Source organism: Acipenser ruthenus, chromosome 30, assembly GCF_902713425.1.
Source record: "Acipenser ruthenus chromosome 30, fAciRut3.2 maternal haplotype, whole genome shotgun sequence".
In the NCBI taxonomy this organism is placed as follows: domain Eukaryota; kingdom Metazoa; phylum Chordata; class Actinopteri; order Acipenseriformes; family Acipenseridae; genus Acipenser; species Acipenser ruthenus.
The window spans coordinates 14,226,302-14,248,819 of record NC_081218.1 but is presented as its reverse complement, the minus strand read 5'-3'; the positions used below and the strand labels follow the sequence as shown (position 1 = coordinate 14,248,819).

Here is a 22,518-nt window from a genome sequence, read left to right as displayed (position 1 = left end):
GGAGATAGCGGACCACAGTTTGTTGACGTCTATATAAAATTGTAATGTTCATTGATATATATATATACAGTGCAGTACAATATATATATATATATATATATATATATATATATATATATATATATATATATATATATATATATATATATATATATATATGGATGAAGGCTATATCTGAGCCATTCTGGGAAAAAACGGCATAATACCACAGTAGTGACGTCAAAAAGTGATCATTCCTCTAGAGAAAATATACTTGAACTTTGACCCATTCGACTCCTCGAGACCATCACTTTCAATTCAAACACAAAATGTCTCTTTTTCAATCACTTGAAAACAACCACAGTACAGAAATGTTCATTAACGATCAACAAAATGAGAATACGTTAAAAAAAAAAAAAAAAAAAAAAAGATGTAAAGCTGGTACATTCGTATCTCAGAGAAACTGGAGAGGAACGGGAAATTAAAACAAGGTAAAGGCGATCATCCAAATAAAACTAAAGCACTAACGGTCTCGTAATTTATGACGTTACATTCCATTTAGAACGCAGTTGAAGGCTAAAAGCTTTACTTTTAAGGGAAATTGAACCTCAAGGAAACTAAGATGTGAATGGTTAACCCGAGGGCAAAATAATACATATAATCTTTCCCTATAGAAGCCTGAATATAGTTTTCAACCAGAGTATCTTCCGAAGGGAGTCAACCACCACTGGACAGAGGTGCTGTCCTCTCCCGAGGGGGCAGAAGCAACACGCCCATTCATCAGGTTGCTGTTGCCAGGAGAAGCAAGGGAGAGAGAGAGAGAGAGAGAGAGAGAGAGAGAGAGAGAGAGAGAGAGAGAGAGAGAGAGAGAGAGAGAGAGAGAGAGAGAGAGAGAGAGAGAGAGAGAGAGAGAGAGAGAGAGAGAGAGAGAGAGACTGGAAATCAGGCGGAACATATCAAGGGGAGGGTCGAGTTTCAACTGTGACTGAATAAAAAATAAGTCAGCGAGAGATTTGGGGCTGCTTTAAAACACCGAAAAGAGAATCGAGAATAAAAGAGATCATAGCAGCTGTCTTCCGAAGCCTCCGTCTGGATCGTCTCGCCTGGGTACATACGGGAAGGCAGATTTGAGGAGAAGCAACAGGTCATTTTTTCTGAAAGTAATTTTACGCCTTTTTGTGCTTTGGCGAGATCTATGCAGGGGTGAGGCAACGAAATGCCACAAGAACGAAGTCACCCAGATAACGCAGTTTCAATTGGATTGCTATTGCAATGATAACTGGCTTTAAAAGTATATCCGTTTTGCATTCAAATATAGCCTCTTCGATCAACATTGGTGGATATCAACAACACAAGCGGAGAAAGGTGGAGATAACGAACCGACTGGAAATTAGAAAGCAACAAGGATGAAAATCTCCTGTACAGAAGAGTACAGATCTGGAGTTACGTTTGAATCTCAAGGCGTGTACAATCTCATATAAATACTGTACTACAGATGCAAAAAGGGGGTTTATTATTAATTAAGGAAAGGAAATCTGCATGCTGTAGGTGTTGACGGTAACTATCGATTCTTCAGCGCAGTTGAGAAATTCGAGGTAAACAGCAAGACCTTGTGATTATCAACTATTCTGCCATTTTGCCAAATCTTTTATCATATTAAAGCTATTAAAATCGTATTTTTATTATTTCATCACTACTACTCATTTTATTACATTTCTCCTGTACAGTGAGTATCATTTCACTCCTTGTTCATCACTGCAATAGAAAGACTTTTCTGTTTTGATATCGAACAGGACTTGTTTTGATTAGTCACATTTATTGCAGTCGCCAGTAGCCCCCCTGACTCCTGATGTAATACCCCCCGAGCGTCTCTTTGAGTTAAAGGAAGGGACACTTCATACAGCAGGTGGGAGCAAACTGAAGAGCACAACACCGGGACAGGGCGACCGATCCATCGAAATCTATGATCAGCTCGGTGTGTGTCTCATCTTACCGAGGGCGCAAGCCTGGCAACAAGCCTCCATCCAAAACATGTCTGAAAGAAGAAATGGGACGGGGAGAAGATTCAGAAAAGATTATCATCAACGTCGGCGGTACCCGGCACGAAACCTACAAGAGCACGCTTCGGACGCTGCCAGGCACCAGGCTGGCAAAGCTGGCCGACCCGGACCCCCAGGGCAACTTGGATTTCGACACTAGCGACAAAGAGTTATTCTTCGACCGGCACCCAGGGATCTTTGCCTATGTTTTAAACTACTACCGGACTGGCAAACTCCACTGCCCGGCCGACGTCTGTGGACCGCTGTTCGAGGAAGAACTGGCCTTTTGGGGGATAGACGAGACCGACGTGGAGCCCTGCTGCTGGATGACGTACCGCCAGCACAGGGACGCTGAAGAAGCGTTGGATAACTTCGAGCCAACAGACCTGGACGATGGGGATGATAGCAAGGACGTGCCATGGCGCCTGGCTATTGATGGCTGCCCAGATCGATCACGAGGCTGTTGGGAGGTCTTGCAGCCTAAAATATGGGCCCTTTTCGAAGACCCTTACTCGTCTATGGCAGCCAGGGTAAGCTGAATATTTGATTAAACACGAGTAAAACAACTTTCTCTGTCCTGTACCGCTACCCCAGACAGTTTGTTATGAACAAGCAGGTGAGGCGAATCTACAGGTGTTTATTGAAATTGGACGCGCATAGGCTTAGCTTTACTCTCATTCGCTTTTCAGCAGATGAAACATCAGCGGGCCGGTCGTTACATTGAATTCTCATGAATTTCCTGGCATGCTGATGCTTTTTGAAAACATTATTTGTAAATACTATTTAATGTTGTTATCTATTTGGCTGGACCCCCTCTGTAGCTCTCATTAGGTTCAAATCTGCAATCGCGGTATGGGTCTGTATATTATGGTGAAGGCGCCCAACTGTATGTCTACACTGATTACTGTGCACGGACTTTTTTCAAACTTTTTTTTAAGCTATTGACTTAGATACTTAAACATGACAAAATACAGCCGATTGTGGATAGGTGCGGGGGATAAAATCGCATTTAAACTGACCTTTTAGGTAACACCAGTACACCGAAAGTATTTTTTAAAATCCAGACTTTTATTCGCTCCTATTTTTTGGAAAGAGAAAAAAAAAAATTCAATGTTAGGGCAGTGCGCGTGCGCAGCGTGCTTTAGCAACTTTACATTATATTACTGAATTGTTTGGTTCTATTTATTTATTTATTTATTTATTTATTTATTTATTTATTTATTTTACAATATAAACAGGTTTTTTTTTCTCCTTTCAAAAAATAGGCGTTAATTAAAGAGACACACCCGTACGGTGTTTGCTGAGATCTTTCACATGTGGTTGTTGTTTTGTGATGCAGGTATGAGGTCCCATTGCCATCTGTTTACTTACAGCACAAAGCACCGTTTCAAAGAATAGAGCAGCTATGGAGTGCTTTTTATTTTATTTACCTATAATAATTTAATAGGGATTACCTTGTATTGTGATGATAATTTAGCAGTTGATCAGAAACAGGATCTTATAGCAGCTCAATTGATTTCTGAGTATGAATGTTTGCCCACCTGTTTTAGTCTCGGGCACATTAAATAACACAGCAGCTCTATTTCAGGTTCAAACTGTTTGTATTTCACCCTACACTCTCTCTCTCTCTGTATCTGTCTTATAATGAGAATGCAAGTGCTAGTGAAATGGCATTATTTCCATAATGCCTCAGTACAGGCACAGCTCAGTATACATGTGGTAATATGTTAAAGATGTGCAGATTAGGTGTCTTCAGTGTCATTGCACAAGCCATTCAGTCACTGGGGAATCATTCCATTAATGCAAACGACAGATCCTTTCAGAAGGGATAAATCCAGGTGAGGAGTTGGCCCTTCAACTGCTAGCAATCTCACACGCCTTTGGAGGATTTGCTGTAGATGGGACGATTGGGAAGCATTGCCGTTTCTTAAACTCGGTTTGGAAAACTAGGCTCTCTGTTATTGTTGCTGCAAGCAGGGGCTTTTAGCTGCCCATTGGAGCACTGACTACACAGTGAGGGAGAGACAGTGTATCTGTGTGAGTGTGTGTCTGTGTGTATGCACTACACAGTGAGGGAGAGACAGTGTATCTGTGTGTGTGTGTGTCTGTGTGTATGCACTACACAGTGAGGGAGAGACAGTGTATCTGTGTGTGTGTGTGTGTCTGTGTGTATACACTACACAGTGAGGGAGAGACAGTGTATCTGCGTGAGTGTGTGTCTGTGTGTCTGCACTACACAGTGAGGGAGAGACAGTGTATCTGTGTGTGTGTGTGTCTGTGTGTATGCACTACACAGTGAGGGAGAGACAGTGTATCTGTGTGTGTGTGTGTCTGTGTGTATGCACTACACAGTGAGGGAGAGACAGTGTATCTGTGTGTGTGTGTGTGTCTGTGTGTATGCACTACACAGTGAGGGAGAGACAGTGTATCTGCGTGAGTGTGTGTCTGTGTGTCTGCACTACACAGTGAGGGAGAGACAGTGTATCTGCGTGAGTGTGTGTCTGTGTGTATGCACTACACAGTGAGGGAGAGACGGTGTATCTGTGTGAGTGTGTGTCTGTGTGTATGCGAGCGTGTACAGGGGTATCAATGACTCACTGAGAAAGTTAACAATGAAGGGGATTAAAGGGCAGAGGAGACAGTGAATGGAGATGGGATTGAATTGGTCTCCACTCAAACCATGTCTATGTCTTAAAATACAACACCGTTATTTAAAACGAGGCATGGCAGCGCTTTGAGAACAGCTGACATTAACAATTCAATCTCATATCATTCAATTAATAGAAGAAAACAAACATCTGGATGAGTACTGAAGAGATGGGGATGTGAGTCACATTGTAGAGCAGTTAAAGGTTTTACAGTGAGCCTGATTAACCTGAACTGGGCTTAGGTCTAATACAGAAATCTACATTTCTTTCCATTGCCCATAAAGGACAGTGCTTTGATTATGTATATGTATATAGGTAGTATATTAATCCCATACAGATGCTGTATAGGTTCTGCAGTGCACTGGCAGGACTGCAGGTAGAATACTCTGTTCTTTAATACCATGTTCCTGGAGAGTCCCTGGGTTTAAAGAAAGATAGGTTAAGGAAACTGAATCTATTTAGCCGAGAACAAAGAAGAATTGGGAGAGCTTTTCAGATCCTAAAAGGAGTTGAAGTTAACACTAGCCAATACTCGAAGCACAGCACAGAAACCAGGACACCGTTGGAAAATATTTAAAGATGGATTTTGGCAGAGGGCGGGAGACACCGACACAGGGAGTGGTGTGGTTACCCAGCCATGTTGTTGAATCTGAATCATTGGGATCCTTTCAGAGTCGACTTGACCAAAATCCATCAACCAGTTACTAGGAAAAAATAAAATTCTGAATAGCTTCACAGAGATAACGAGCACGCTGAGAAACATCTAAAGGATTCTTAATTTGTTTCTATCATCGCAGCGCAATTGTGATTAAAGTCAATCGAGCAACGTTGGTTGCAGTTTTGTGAAATGGCTGTAATGGTTTGTTCCCGATGCTTACAGTTGGATATTTCGTAATATTAAATAATGCTGAAACAAAAGATGCTGCCGTGGCTTTAATATAAAAACTAAATGTATCGCCTGTATTCACACAGCGCATTTATCTCCTAGGCATGTGGCTCTATTTTGTCTCAAAGCAGGTTTATCTTCACTTGCATCTGTGCCCTAGTGTCCTGCATGCATGCTTGTATTTGTGACTCTTTCACGTTTAGCCATGTCTTGCTAACAAGCCTATTAGCTAAATGTGCGCAAGTCAAAATTGCATGTCTGTAAATCTTAATCACATCTAAACACATGATCTAAACTTGTGTATGCAAACCTATGTGTCTAGTGTTAATATTCTCTGTTGTGCAGTGTATAAGATCTGCAGTATAACAGTCCTATTCATCCCTGGGCTACAGCCGGCTCTCGTAATCAGTGACCTTTTTCATTGAGGGTTTTCTTTCCGAGCAAACAAACCGACCTTCACGCTGATTCTGTCAGTTCTGCATCGCTGTACCCAGCCTCCCTTCTCTGCTATCACGAGAGGTGTGATGATTGTGCGTGCTGCAAGCTGCAGCAACCCGGGGGTGAACCTGCCAGAGAACAGCATGAAAAAGCATGGGGAGATTCCTAAAGGTGAACGACCAGAATGCCTGCAGGCTTGGGATGCTGTATATAATGTCTGGACAGAGTCATAAAATAGTTCTTAGCCATTGTAAACCAACCATGCATACCTCGCTTAACTGTTTGTGTTTTTCCTTTGATTTGTTTGAATCAAAATGTTTTTTAGCAAAACAAAAAAACGTAAGACGAGATTGCTGCACAACATCAGTGGTCATGTCTTAAAGAATATAAATGAGTTTTTATACAAATATCTCCACAAAAATCAACAATTAAGCGAGGTATGCATGGGTGGTTTACTGTTGCTTACCCTACTGTTGCTTACCCTTACCTTGATGTTCTGGGATTGAAATTTCAGAGCAAATGGAAGACGACTGGCTTCCCACTGGAATGAATCGGTAATTGACGGAGAGTGTTTCAGTGCAGCGGAGGTGAGCGGACAGGCAGGCAGTCGGAGGTCGTCTGTCACCGGTGGGCATGGCTGACAGACGTGGCACTGCGGGCAGCTGGCATCAGCTGGTCCCTGGTCTTGTTCTTTTGAGGGTGGGAGGGCTTGGGCTACTGCAGCTGCCTGCAAAATCTCATCCACTTTATCAGGGAATTCTTTCAAACTCTTACTCTGTTACCACCTATAGTCTATAGGAAAATCACTGGCAAATTGCCCTCACCATAGTAAATTACATTGGTATTTCGCCCACAGTAGAAAATCAGACCCTAAGTATTTTTTTTGGCACATCAAAGCTATATATAAATACTAGCTTTGCAAACATTACTGGAGCATAGAAATAGCAGAATTACCAGCAACGTCAGTGAAGCAAATATTCCACAGTGGTCCTGATGGTACAACTGGTTCCAATAGGGCACCATGGCACTGCGAGGGATCAGCAGTATGGGAGCAGGTGCAAAGGGCTGGCACACTCCACTGACTCCAACACGCTGCTGTGAATATGCTTTGTTTTGAAGCCCAGAGAAGCACACACACTCGTGTGCACACATCACACCCAGGCATTCCTCCCGAGCTTCGTCTGATATTTATCAAGCAAGCAGCAGCCACCTTCGGAAGCAGCCGTGCCTCCTCTGTAGGGAGCCCAGTGGGAGGCGAGTTCAGGCTCAGTACGAGCGGTGGGTTAGCCCGTGTCCCAGAGCTATTCAGAGCTCTGCTTTTATAGAGGCTTTCTGACAGCAAGCGAAAAGAATCTACCCCAATGCAGAGCCAATCGAATCAGCAACGCACTGGAAAACAACTCCCTCCCCCCAACTCCCAGAAGCTAGGGATGGGAAGAACATCCACTTTGTGAGTCTGTTTGTTTTGCAGTGTGTGGCACCGTTAGATAAAGGCACCACAGGTCCAGGGTAGTTGAGCCTTTAGACTTTAAGCACCCAACCGCCCACACCAACAGGCTGGTGGTGCGCCATTAAGTGGGCTTAGTTATTTGGTCTAGTTTTGCATGGAGTCCTTACAAACTGTAAGGGTGACATGGTTAAACGTACATTAAAAACAAAAGCAAGTCAAAGAGGGAACCTTTTTACCGTGTGACACAATACATGACAGCAAAGCACAATGAGAAGACGTCATTCACAGGCCGACACGTTAACTCACATTACTGTACGTGTTACGGTAAACCTCCGAACATTGGCAAAGCTTAAGATTTACTGGAAAATGTCAACATTTACCAAGCAAAATGGTAAATGCCCAAAATTAACAAGATCACGCTTTTGGATATTTACTGGTAAATCTCAAGAATAACCAAGTGCCTTTACCTTCTGTAAATGTCAGAAAAGCCATATATATATTTCTTCATAATTCCAGACATTTTCCAGCTTACTTGGTAAATGCTGACAGTTACTGGTAATACTTAAGATTGACCAGATTCAGACTTTTAACGTAGCATTGATTGGCTGACCATGGCGAATAGGCCTACTGTACTGCGTAAACTCTTGAAAGACTGGCAGACCACCATGAACTACCACAGTGGATCTGTATGAAACAACATGAACCAATGCGTTGTGCCTAAATGGGATAATCGCAGCTTGAACTGTGTCCTAAAACCCTGTCCCGCTGATATTTATGTTTACTGCATCCTTCCATAGTTTAGGCTGCAGTTCAGCTACAGCAGAAGGACGGTGTCTTTGCTTCAGCTTTCTCTTGGCCAGTGTAACCCTCCTCGCCCTTCTCTTCACTCTGAGAGAACCACACAGCGCGATCTTTTCCGCAGCATAAATATCAATGGAAGGGCTGTACAGCTCTGTGATCAAAACAGGAAATGCATACAGATCCTGTGTTTCTGTTTAACTGTGGGCTTGTAAGGTTACCACCTTCTGAAATAAACAAGTATTTTAAAATACGTTAAGCACCCGTGTCCTGCATTCTCTTTAAATGCAATAAGAACTCATTTTTTAAAAAGGAGACTATTTTTTTTTAAAGGTACGTTTTTATTGGTTCTCGCAAATTTAATTCCACAAAAAAAAAAATGCTTCAATGTACACGTGTGATTACATTAATGATGTGAACAGTAATTAGGTCTGCTGCTGTTTCCATCAGTTGAATGGAACACTAAGAAGAGAATTCTAAATGAAAATTCTCTCCTGATTTCAGAAGAACCTTGGAGGAGCACCACGGTAAAGGTCAGGCCTCGCGCACGTCCTGTTTTTAGAGAACCATCTGCCTGTTTTGTATTCTAAGGGGCTGATCACACTATAGCAACTGAGCTGCTTTCAGTGTCAACAATTTATCAGATAGCAGGATCTGGGCTTGCAGGCTTTCTAATGCTAATGCTGATGTTACTGAGCAAACAAAAAAAAAAAAAAAAAACAACTCCATCAAATCAAAGCAGTAGGCTATAAAGAGACCTGAAGATTCAAAGCAATCTGACTGCATTTTTTTTTTCATATGAGAAGTAGCTGTAGGGAATGGAGTGTCAGGAATCAAATCACCTGAACATCAGAATTAGACAGTAATTGTGATAGAGCAGGCTTTACTCTGTACGAAATCTATTGACCTGGAACTCTCTCTGTTACACAGTAATAACTGTGAATAAGACTGGGCTAGGTTAGGATCTCCAGAGGCAGGGTGATATAATGAAACAACGATAGGAATTCAAAAATTGTTATATAGTGTTTGGGGTTGCATGTCTTAAGTTGTATGTAGATTTGCATTTTCTGCTGTGTTATTTCTGTTATTCCCTATTAGTACAAAGGCAGTTGTTACTCAAGTTGTAATTGTTTTATAAACTTGAGGATGATAATGAAATTATAAATGCAAATTAAGAGCACTTTAATCACACAGTTCTCATAATATCCCCAGGACTGCATTATTATTAGGAGTTCTGTGATCTGCTGCTGTGCTGCAGTTAAAACATGCAGCATCAATCCACTGTGTGTGTATTTAATTCAGTGTTAATACCCTTTGCCGTCGTGTTGGAGAGTTGTCTCTGCACCGTAATGTGCTGTAAAGTGACCTTAGCAACAGCTTGTCGGTTCGGTTGTAAAAACATAATGAAGAATTAGTTGTTTGTTTTGATGGATGGCTCTCCTTTTTGTTCTGACAAAACCCGCACTGTGAACCAGCAAGTCTGTAATGAATGAGCCATGCAAGCCTTGTGCCGTCCGTGTGTGTGTGTGTGTGTCTAAACATTTCAACTGATACCCCTCAAGATTGCTTGTGTGTCAGCAGCAGAATTCATGTCCACAGTGAATACCTTAGGCAAATCCAAATTAGGACAGCAAACACTCCTCTCTATCTGAGATCCCAGGGCAGTTAAGAAAGATGTGTCTGCCTGTGTGTGTGTGTGTCTGCGTGTGTGTGTGTGTGTCTGCGTGTGTGTGTGTGTCTGTGTGTGTGTGTGTCTGTGTGTGTCTGTGTGTCTGCGTGTGTGTGTGTGTCTGCGTGTGTGTGTGTGTCTGCGTGTGTGTGTGTGTGTCTGCGTGTGTGTGTCTGTGTGTGTGTGTGTCTGCGTGTGTGTGTGTCTGCGTGTGTGTGTGTGTGTCTGTGTGTGTGTGTGTCTGCGTGTGTGTGTGTGTGTCTGCGTGTGTGTGTGTGTGTCTGCGTGTGTGTGTGCAGAGCAGAAATACAGACCCCCATACTGTTATACAATTGCTTATATTTTGCACTGTGTAATATTTTCCAGAACCTGCTTCTGCCTGTATAATTAGCCAGATGACAGGTGCACACTTTCATTAAACCCAGCTGCTGTACAATTTCCTTTGAGGAAAACATCTTTCAGCAGGAGGTGCGCTCGGCAGACGTGTTGTCTACTGTTTGGATGCAATGAATTATTAATGGCAGCTCCTAGGCCAGTATGTTGTGCCCACAGCAGCCGTCTTGCCTTTAAGAGAGGAGCGGCTGTGCAGTGCAAGGTCAGGAGCTTGCATTAGAGTGGAGTGCACTCTGCTGTGAAGACCCAGCGCTCTCTGTTCAATAGCATTAAACCGAGGGAAGCTCAGAGGGTGTGGCTGTGAAATCCGCTCCGGGGTTTTTCACCAACGCAACACTGCCCACAATACAACACAAACGTTTTTCCAGAAGGTAGCTGTTCTCATTCAAGTGCTACAATTACCCTACGTAATTCCACTCTGTGGTTATTTCATTCAAAGTTAATACCCCTTGGTATCATACTGCAGAGTTGTCACTGCACCACAGTGTGTTATATATAACATTACCTGCTGCATAAGTTTACAGGCAAAGAATTCTGACAGTGACTTGTTGGCTTTGATAATAAAATAATAAAGAATTAAGAATGAGTTGATTGTTTTTATAATTGGTTGCTTATATACAGTCTACACAGTCCTTAGCCCACGGTGGACAGTAACTACAGCTGTCTCTGGTTTACACAGAGTCAATCCTCCTTCAAGAGGGATCATCCTAGAGAGCCCTTTATAAAACAGAGCAAAGCAATTTGGCAGCGCTGCTCATCTCTGCTTGAGAGAGGCCCAGGACCGAATGGCAGCGAGGTTTGGTTGTTTTGGTCTGGATAACTGAGATAGAAAGGCAGTGCCCAGGGCTGGCCTTCCCCATTTTGTCCCTAAAATTACCAAGCGCCGCAGATCAAAAAAAAATAACACAAGAAAGCAATGTGGGGGTTGCTATTGGAACTACATGCCCCTGTCAAACCACCGCGCTCAGGGAGAGAGATGCTGAACAGGGTCCCAGTTCAACACTCCTAGAGTAAACTCTTCCAAGTCTGACTGAACAAGCGCTTTGAAGGCCTTTAGCATTTGTTATGCTCACGACAGATAATATAACAGCCCGCTAAGCTTGTTAAAGTGTCCATTTATTATCAAGAATCTCCGGCCGTTTACATGTGACATGTTTTTTGGTTTATATCCTGCAGCTGATAACTGTGCAGAACAGTATGGATAAAACCACTTCCCTTTAATGTGTAATCGGAGATGCACTGAGAAGATATTGCCAGCCGGTGTCCTAATAAATACTGCAGCCAGGATAGATGAACCCAAAGCTTATATTTTTTGCTAATGTTATTAATGTTTATTGCGTGGTTTCCCCGGAGCACTGTGCATGGTCTCTGCAGCCATACCATCTTGAGTACCATAGTGTTGCCACTATGCTAAAAGCCATTATTTGTAGATCTTGTATGTGACAATTGTTTTCAAATCCCTCAGGTACTGTCTCCTGAGTTTTTAAGTTTGAAAAGTCAGAGCACTTTGTCACTATGCATTTGCATGCTCTTGCAGATTGGTGACAGCTCTGGGGCTATGCAGTGGTCTGAAACCCAGAAGACACAAATCAGCAAAGAGACACACAAACAGACATAGATAAACGAAAAAAAAAAGAGTTAAATAGAGACACACACTCACACATTCAGATATACACACTCACACAGCAATGCTCCGATTGGGTACAGCTTCATTTGCCTACCGTTAGTGGAAAATTCATCCATACTGATAAAGCAGCCTGTCAGAATATCAATGTGTATTTTCTCTTGGAAAAAGACTCCATAGATTGCCTTTTTAAAACTCCATTTGGGGAGCTTTCCCTAATAGCTGTAGTTGTAGCATTGCAAATGAATACCCGGTATTAGCAGGATGACACAAGCCGATACTGACACACACACACACACACACACACACACACACACACACACACACACACACACACACACACACACACACACACACTGCTCCTGAATCTTTCAAGTGATGGACGTTTATTGATGGGTGTGAAGTGGTCAGGGGCTGCAGACTGGAGTGAGATCTCAAGCAGTTTCAAGTGTTTCTCCTCAGGGTCTGATACCAAATTGCCTCCTAGCTCGCCAGGATGCCAATGCAGTACTGCATGCAAGCCTGGCGCAGGACTGCCCTCCTGTACAGTTGCATCGCTGAGCGTTCCCTTTTTAAGCCGGTTTTGCAGGAGGGTTTGAATGCTCCGTTGGTTTTGGAAAGTCGGGCACTATTGAAGTTTTTTCGGATCATTTCGTGATTTGGGAATGTCATATTAACAATTTGACAGTCATAATTAATATCCAGACAAATTGATTTTACAACTTTTGATTCATGTAGGTTTCACTGTATAAAACAAAGGACTATACAATTATCAATGTCATATTGTTATTCCATATGGGATAATGGATTCAGAGTAGATCGATTTCTCCTATTTGCCAGCTTAGCTACCTTCAGAACATGCCACTGCTCCACACTGCTCCAACTAAAAAAAAAACAAAACATTGGCACAAATCACTAAAACAATTTCCGAGCTGCGTGGCAAAACAGACCTGCTGTACTTCTTGTGGCTCAGAACCTATTGTGTGTTGGTTGGCCATGTTCCGTACTAGCTGGCTGGAGGATGATGCAGATGGTAATGATGATGACAGAGATGAAGATGAATATCCACAGAGAGATTCATTCCAGTCATGTAGCAGATCAGTCTGTGTGCAGCCCTGAGCAGCCTTTCTCATTTCAGCAGCCTGGGGAATGTCTGCTTTCTGACTTGAATTAGCTCTCGTTCCAGCAATCAGTCTCGGACGGCTGTGTTTAGATTCAGGGGAAATTGAAGGCAACAAGATGTCAAGCTTTCTTTAAGAATATCCTAGAAGCAAATAATGAAGCTAAACTCAACCCTTAAATCATAACCTCTTGACTCAAACCGAAAGGCTGTACTCTGTTATATTCAATAATTTAGCCCCATTAGTCAAGCATCGTTGGCGACTATGCTGACTAAGCTGTGTTAAATCAGACACACTCCCTTGAGCATCAGCACCACACATCCAAATGATCTGAATTGATTCCTCTTTGCTTAAAGACTTTAAGACCAGTCAATATTTAACACAATCAATATTATACCCAATCAATACTATATCTATATTCCCCTTGCTCGAGAACATGTTGGACAATCATTAATCTGACCTAAATTATTAAAATTACATTTTGAATCAATAAAAAAAGGATAACAACAACACTGTTGATAATGAGAAACTTCAGGTTTTTTTTTACAATCATCCAAACAGTCTCCATTGTTCTGCTTATTCAGACTCTAGTCATGTGCTGTGCAATGAGGCCGGGAACCAGCCAAGATTCACCTTAAATCGGATCTTACCTATGAGATTTATTTTGCTGGTTGTACAATGACTGTCGCGGGTCCCCGGGTTTTAATGTCCATTTGCGGGTCTGACCCTTGAAATGTGGGTCACTTGTGTTCTGGTCCAGTGGAGGGTGGCGATGCGGCGTTGCTAGGGCTCCTGTTGCGCACCAGGAATCCCGCCCTGACCTAAAGGTTAGCATGTTGGAGATCGTCAAACTCATTTGACCTGCCTCTCCACAGGGCCCCTCTCTCCTCTCACTGCCCAAAAGACAAGCCTGATCTCCAGTGTGGATTCAGCCAGAGGGGCAGCTTAGAGTCTAAACACCAGCTCCAGTGCTAAAACAAGAGTATTTAAAATAGCCCAGCTATAGAAAGATTTGCATAACTATTGTCTTCTTTGATTGGGACAGTGGTGGTTTATACAGACATGCAACGCTTTCTACAGCAATTCTAAAGCACTTAGCAACAGGGTCACTGGTAAAAAAACAAACCTGAATTAGAATCCTACAATTACTCTTTAAATGTAGGGGAGTGATTTTAGCCACAGGATCTGAAATTCCATATCCCTGGTATAAGAGAAACCATGCTGGATGATTGGTGCTGAGCCTCTAAGTATATAATCATCCGGTTTTAATTTCAGACGGCACTAACAAACAGTGATGAATTCATTTGGAATGAAAGACGCATTCCCTTATTGCTTCACTGTGGGTTCCCTCTGCTCCCTCCAGCAAAGAGCGACAGAAATAATGACAATACTGGGCTCTGTCTGCGAAGCTTAAGGAACAGAGCACATTAACACAAAGCCGTGTCAAGTTACTGGCAGCGTGTCTCTAGTAGTGCCACATGAGCCCTGCTCTCTTTCTCGAAATATAAGGTCAGTAGAATATCAATATGTCTCGTTCTTCAGCGGTAAAGCAACAGGCAGGGTTTGTCCTGTTACATTGGTGCAGCTGATCGCCGTGGTTACAGGGGGTTCTGAGCTCTGTCAGTGAGATGATGCGGACCAGCCATCATCACAGAGACAACCAAAGGAGCGATACAAATAGATACAGAATAGAAGACAGATATACTATTGGATCAGTGCAAATGGCATGAGGGGGAGGGTGGAATAGCGATGCTTACTGGAGCATGGGGATAATAGTAGGCAGGTTAGCAGATGCTCTCCTACTTGGATGCAAGTATGCATGTAGTTCTCCTGATAGCTGTTCACTTCTTTAGGTATTGTGGTTCTTAAGCCCTGAGTTTCCTCACATTGGTCATTTGTGGTGTGCATGATGGGAATACTGATACAGAGAAACAGCTGCGCTTGCTCTTCAAGCTAGCATGTAGTATTCCCTTTCCATTAACATTAAGTATTGATAACTCATCCGTTTATGCTGCACAGATTGCAATATAAACCAACTTTTAATTACAAAAGAACAGAGAACACACTGTCAATTAGTGCCTAATCACCTAGCTGTGCATCTGAATAATTTAAAACGGTGACAGCCACTTCCCTCTTAGCTTTACCTCCATTACTGCTCTTTTTGATCATTTCTCGAATTACAACATTTGGCCATCCCTATCAAAAGAAAAAAAAAAAACACAGCACAGAACTTATATTATAATCACACCCTGTCTGTAAAATAAACACATTTGTCTTGCTGTCAACGCGAGGGCTTTGATTTGTGCATCGTTACCTCCCGAAGGATCTCCACTCAAATGTTCTGCTTTTTAAAAACAGTGTCTGCTGTTCTGCTAGTTTTGATTACTCTGCTGCTGTCACTGTCCCTTGGTAGCTTTTCACATACTGACATTGTTGGGACTGCTAGAAAAGGAAGGAAAGAAAGTCCTCCGTGTTTTCAGAAAAAATAAATTTGTTCATAGCTACCCATGATCCTTCTTGTTCTTTGACCTGTTCATAATAACTAATTGCTGGTCAATAACTATGGATTGCCAATGCATGAAATGGATCTGCCCATGTTGTTTAGAGAAGTGTGTGATTTGGCCTGTGTACAGGTTAAAATCTGGCTACGTTTATCATGGATCAGCCACACATGATCATAGTCTGTTATCATTAAGAGCAGAGTTGTCTACCAATCAGTATTAACTGAGCGGCCATTCATAAAAGCAGATGCTTACTAGGATCTCCTCTATCCCTCTCTGCCTCTTCCAGGTCATTGCTTTCGTCTCCTTGTTCTTCATCGTGGTTTCCATCACCACGTTCTGCCTGGAGACACACGAGGCCTTCAACCGTATCGTGAACCGGACGGAGTACCTGAACAGCACGTACACGCTCACATACCTGGAAGTGGAGACGGAGCCCATGCTGACCGTGGTGGAGGGCATCTGCGTGGTCTGGTTCACCTTCGAGTTCTTCATCCGCATCGCCTGCTGCCCGGGCAAGCTGGTCTTCATCAAGAACCTGCTGAACCTCATCGACTTTGTGGCCATCCTGCCTTTCTACCTGGAGCTGGGACTCAGTGGACTGTCGTCGAAAGCGGCCAAGGACGTGCTGGGCTTCCTGCGGGTGGTGCGGTTCGTACGCATCCTCAGGATCTTCAAGCTGACACGGCACTTTGTGGGGCTGCGAGTGCTTGGCCACACTTTGAGGGCCAGCATCAACGAGTTCTGTCTCCTTATCATCTTCCTGGCTCTGGGTGTCCTGATATTCGCCACCATGATCTATTACGCCGAGAGATTGGGTGCCAACGCCAACGACCCCACAGCCAGTGAGCACACTCACTTCAAGAACATCCCCATCAGTTTCTGGTGGGCGGTGGTGACCATGACCACCCTGGGCTATGGGGACATGTACCCCCAGACCTGGTCTGGCATGCTGGTCGGGGCTCTGTGTGCCCTCTCAGGAGTGCTGACCATCGCCATGCCCGTGCCCGTCATCGTCAATAATTTTGGGATGTACTACTCGCTGGCCATGGCCAAGCAGAAGCTGCCCAAGAAGAAGAAACACAACCCCAACGCCAACATCCAGCTGGAGAAGTCGGAGATCAGCTCCCCCCGGAACAGCACCCAGAGCGACACCTGCCCACTGGCGACTGAGGAAGCCATTGGGAGGAACCGGTCAGGTAGGGAGGAAATCACGCATGACAGCGATGGCCAAAAGTTTTGCATCACCTAGAATTTTGGTCTGAGACATAATTAAAAACAAAAGTCTACAAATTAAAAACGGAAGTCATAATAGTAGTACAGTATCTCATATTAGATTTCGAAATGTCACATCATTCAGTTTTTGTCCATTTTTTCATTAAGTATATGGAAAACTACAAAGCATTACGTAATTCAATATGTTAATGTAACATTATTCAGCAGGTTTCATTTGACTTTATGAAGCAAAATGTGTTAATTCTATAGGGATGCAAAACTTTTGGCCATAACTGTACAAAGTCTATACATAGCACGCTGGTTTTCAAAGCCTGGTAGCTTGTGTTTAGTAGGTAATGGAACTAATACAGTAAAGAGACATTTTAGCATATTTACATACACTACTTCACTGAACAAAACCGAACATTACATTTCAGTTGAAATACAAAAGCACAGGGCTGCTTTGTAGTGTTGAGACTTTTTGAAATGAAGGAAATGTGAAAATGTCACAGAAGATGGTATTGAAAATAAAAAAAGGGCTGGGAAATGGATTTTTAAAACCTTAAAGTTATTTCGTTGTTTTTCCAGTTCGGTGCCCTCGGTTTTCTGAAGGGCAATGACTGCCCGCTGGCTTTGGGGATAAGAAAGCACTTCAAAGCCTTTCTACTTTAGTTTCCTCAAATGATGCAGATAACTGGTGGAGAGACAAACGGAGCCTCAGTCGTTGCAAAGCAAGGGTTTAATAAAGTGAATAAAAGCGCCACTTCTTTTGTGCCAGGCTTAGAAACTTCTGATTCTTTGCACAAAAGTTTGAAGTGCTGTTTGGTTTTTAAGCAATGTTTTGTTTTGATAAGGTAGTGCTTTGAGATGAACTCATAAACGAGATTAACTATTAAAAACCTCCCTAAAGCTGTTGAAAAAGGGTTTTGCGAACTGCAGGCTTGATTTGAATTAAAAACAAAACCAAACCAAAAAAAAATCCTTACAACAGTCTGAATGGGGCCCTTTCGTTTATTGCATATAAACAACATGTTAAATAGGGGATTCACACATGCTGTGCATGCAGCCCGTGGGAGACAATGATTTGTTATACGAATGTAAGGAATGCAGTGAGATTTACAGATCATAGACATGTTGCTGCTGGTGCCAGCTGGCTAGGACTCTATCATAAACATTGGCACCTCTCGGAAAAACTGGCACAAAAGAGGTGCCTGCTTTCAGTAAGACTGACAGGGCAGGAAAGAAACCGCACCTCCGCACATTCAGAGTATGACTGCTGTTATGGCACAGGCGTGATCAAAGTAGTTTTGGATGTTGTTGCTGTTTGGTGGACTTAGATCAGACCCGCTGGCCAGCCATATTCCTAGTGGACCAAGGTTGTGTCATGTCTGGTCTGATTGTACATCAGTGAAGATGTGTAGAATGTGGGGATTACTTATATGGACTCCAGTTTGTATCAGCAAAATGGGTTTGCCATTTTTTAAAACGGCATTTTTGAAATTGAATAATATATCTAACTAACCTTGTTACATTTATTACCAAAAAGTGCCCATTAAGAGGAAGCCTGACCCTTAATCCCCTGTAAAGCCCTTCTAATGAACCGCACTGTCCTGTACCACCAACACCACCACCCCCACCAAAACTGCACCTTGTATTTTGTTTCTCAGATTCAAAACAGAATGGCGACGCCAGCGTGGTGCTGTCAGACGAAGAGTCTGGAGGGCTGACCAAGCCCCTGTCGCCTGACGACAAGTGGCCAACGCGCTCCGGCTCCAGGGGGAAGAGCAAGAAAGAAGCCACCTGTTTCCTGCTGACAGCAGGAGATTTCTCCTGCGCCACTGACACCAGCGTCCGAACAGATACAGGAAACCGGGAGAGGAACGGAAAGGAAAACTTCCTGTGAGCCACAAGGTCTGCTGGCATTTCCCATTAGCGGGGAGCCCCGTAATGTGTGGTTTAGAGCCCAGCTATGTTCACTACACAACATCAGGGAGTGCTTTAACACATGCTGTGCAGTGCTCCCCCCATTTTTAAACACTTGTGCTGTGGTTGTGGCTCTCAATAACCTTTATATGGAGGAACTCGTATAGAAGTAATCTCTTAACTTTGGCTCCTGACTGATGCTTTATAATGGGAGGGGGCAGTGTAACGCATCATGCTAAAAGAATGCAAATGAATACATCTGGAAGTGTTGCTACATTTGCAGATAACATTCCCAGAAGTCCAAGCACAGACATATATGGTAAAAGAAAACCCAAAACATGTGTTCAGTGTTTCATAACGATTTATTAGACATGATTCTGGGCGAACGATCTCATAACAAGTTGTCAAGGCCTTCGCTGTGAAGGGTTACTGGTAGAAATCCAAACCAGTATTACGAATGAAAGAAACTTCTCACTTGTGATCAGCTGTGCCAAGCTGTTTATGAAAACCCTGGCACCTTTTAAAATGAGTGCAAATTCCATTTAGAAAGGGAATTAAAACATGTCATCCCAGTCCCTCTTCAATATTAGACATTAGAAGACATTTTTATTGCAGTAGAAAAAACATCGGCTTTATGAATTGGCACCAAAAAATAAATAAAATAACGTATAATAGAAGAAACTGACCTGTGCTAAATCCTCAGTGCTTAACAATAATGCAGAGTAATTTTGGCTGCAAAGTAAGCATGAATAAAATGAGTCCTAGAGGATTGCTTTGACACATAAAAGCAATAGAACTACATGCGTGTGCGCGTGCGTGTGCACGTGTGTGTGTGTGTGTCTCGTTCTACTCTCATATGCATGCATTAAGAATTCAGTAAAGCTCCCTTCCACAGTCAGGTCCTGTATTTGGATACAATTATTTTTATTTTTTTGTAGCTAAACAAACATTCCTCCAGACACCTTTAATAGGCCAGTCTTATCTGTGCTTTACAACATGAGAGCAGAGCTGTATATGGTCGATTCTTGGAAGCTGCTATTACTTGGGTACAGGATTCGGACAAAATTCATTAGCAAGATAATAGAAAGACAAACAAGCTGCTGATAAGAGTGCTGGTATCTCCAGTCTGCAGGTCCACCACGGGAGAGACATTAGCAGCTATGGGATACGGAAAACCCTGTGTGATGATAGCATTAGCAGCTATGGGATACGGAAAAGTCTGTGCGATGATAGCATTAGCAGCTATGGGATACGGAAAACCCTGTGCGATGATAGCATTAGCAGCTATGGGATACGGAAAAGTCTGTGCGATGATAGCATTAGCAGCTATGGGATTTATGGTCTGTACTTGTAGATCTAAGTGGTCATTTAAATCAGAAGATGGTTATCGCCTGGATTAACATTTCTAATATAAGTGTTTCGTAGCCTGTAGGGTCATTGAAAAAAACTGTCCTGATTACTATACGTTTATATACAGCGCATGCGTACTTTCACTGTGTAGCATGCATGAGAGTACGCAGTACCGGGTACATCCGTTTTCATTAAGATAGCCTATTCCTAATGCGAAACCCAGCCCTAACAAAACAGCATATATTCGACTTTATTCTCTAGTTTTGACTGCGTTGCATTGAAGGGGAACGAAGGCTGAATCAGACTTTCTTTTATATAAAAAAGGAAGACGTTATATAAAAAGCATGTAAAGTGAAGCCCTGGTTATTTCACCCAAGGGGGCGGGCTCGTCGTGGATGCAGCCACCCTCATTCGTGGACCAACTACAGAACCCTGTAAACATTCAGGAAGTATCCTCGACATAGCCACAACATGTTTGAACCTGCTTCCTCTGCACATGCATCCCGATCAAAAGGGTTAAAGACCGGGCACTTCTTTTGTGTGCTTTTCAAAAAACATTCCAAAAGATATTGCACAGAGTACAAAGAGAGTCCCCTAAGACCTGAGCGACACTATCCATGTTTAAAATACAGATTTCCAAGTGATATGTGTACAGAGAAAGAACATGGATCAGCTAAGAATTGATTTGTACGATTTATAAATATATACATACAGCATATATCAATGTTTATTTGTATTCTTCTCATATGTATAATAGCAAGGGCTGTAACATAACATATTTTTATTTTTCTTAACGATTCTGTTTTTTAAATGCAGATAAACTGCAAAGACACCCTCACTTCTAAATATACACAGAGGTCGACGCTTGCATGAGAGGGAGCGGTACTGGGGGCTCCCCCCTACAGGCACAGAAATGAAGTGCAGGAGGGGAGGGGCAGGGCGTGAAGGGGGTCCTTTCTCCAAACCGAGGGAATTCAAATTCTCACTCTGAAGGACTGTCCTGTCGACCCTATAAATGCAGATAAACTGCAAAGACACCCTCACTTCTAAATATACACAGAGGTCGACGCTGGCTTGCTTGCATGAGAGGGACTCGTACTGTACAAATATACACTCTTCACCCATAATACACGAGTTGCATGATCGATGCTGTATAATATGTATCACGAGCCCAAGAAAAATAGCATACGTCTTCTGTGTAATTAATATTTAGCTAACCTCTAACTATGTGTATTATAAAGTAACTATGTTAACTTCTCTCATGACTGTAAGTAACTCAGCAATAGGCTTAAGAAAAACTACACCCAACTGCTACACAGACTGTACTGTACTATACATCTGGTGTTTGTTACTGTCTCATCGATGTAATATGGACCAGTCGGTGATCCTTGATTTTTATTTTTCAAATATGTTGTGAAGATGTTATGTCAGTGAAAGACAGCCTATCATCCAACAAGCACATGTGATAGACATTTCCTAGACTACAAGGGAATACGTGTCTAAATATTACAGTGTATTTTGTGAGTGTGAAACTAGACTCAGATGCTGGATCCTCTCTATCAAGTTCTCTGGCAGGAAAGAGATCGTTTCATTTAGATGTGGGACTTTGCTTGAATGAAAACATAACAGTAAAAATAATAATAATTTTAAAAAAAATTTAAAAACCGCCCAGCTGCAATTCATTTGCCGTACAGTTTTTCCAAATCAGCTTGGCTCCGACTCTCAGATCCTTGTCAGTCTTAATTGTACAGAACGGTGTTCTGACACCGACTCGAGACAGAAGCTCCCTTTCTATGTTCAGTTCCTTTTCAGATATTTCGCTTTCTAAAAGCCAAGTCTAGATCACGCACAGCTGGTTTTTACCTCGTTTGTGTCACAGTAACACAATGTAGCAGGAATATCCAGATGGACAGCCGCTCAAAATGATTCCTGTTAAACATAGGAAGAGAGACGGTCTCCTATATAATATATAGCAACATCAAAAATCATCATGCACTCAATGCACATCTGACCTGTCGCAATTAACTCTCCTCCATTTACTACATAGTAGTTTTTACTGGTGTGTTTTTTTGCAAGCATGCTGTGAAATGTCTTCAAAGAGAAGGCATTCTATAGCGATGCTACAGTAGAAGCGGTCCTCCTATTGAAATGTGTAGCCTCTGCTCTGGATGAATTGTACTGACTCTGTCACATCTCACGTGTGTCTACGGCAATACAGTTAATACCGTGTGTTCTGTCGGCATGTCTTTCTGCTGGAAAACCAATAAAGATATTTACATTGTCATTGCATCTGATGGGTGGTTCTTAATTATTCAGCGTCGTTCCCAGCAAAAGCACGTTTTGATGAATTGCAACTAATTGCAACTAATCCAAACAGCGACCGTCATGCACTTCAAATGGCGTTTTATGGCTTTCTAACGGCACGTTTGTTTTGTAATATTAATTTGTTCAAATGTAATTAAAGGAGAGATCCAGGGTGTGTGC

The 22,518-nt window shown here is 42.6% G+C and overlaps 1 protein-coding gene across 2 annotated transcripts; it reads left to right on the top strand.

The window, feature by feature from the left end:
* Positions 1-889: 889 nt before the first annotated feature.
* Positions 890-22,318, top strand: LOC117427760 (potassium voltage-gated channel subfamily C member 1). Of its 2 annotated transcripts, XR_009309510.1 has the most exons (4): positions 890-2,548; positions 15,836-16,745; positions 18,429-20,891; positions 21,097-22,318. XR_009309510.1 is itself a non-coding variant. In XM_034046028.3 (3 exons), the coding sequence occupies exons 1-3, from the start codon at positions 1,943-1,945 to the stop codon at positions 18,662-18,664; spliced, it is 1,752 nt and encodes a 583-aa protein (XP_033901919.2). In that variant the 5' UTR covers positions 890-1,942; the 3' UTR covers positions 18,665-22,318. The 2 variants fall into 2 exon arrangements, 1 of the variants encoding a protein (XP_033901919.2); XM_034046028.3 differs by having other exon boundaries at positions 18,429-22,318.
* Positions 22,319-22,518: the final 200 nt, after the last annotated feature.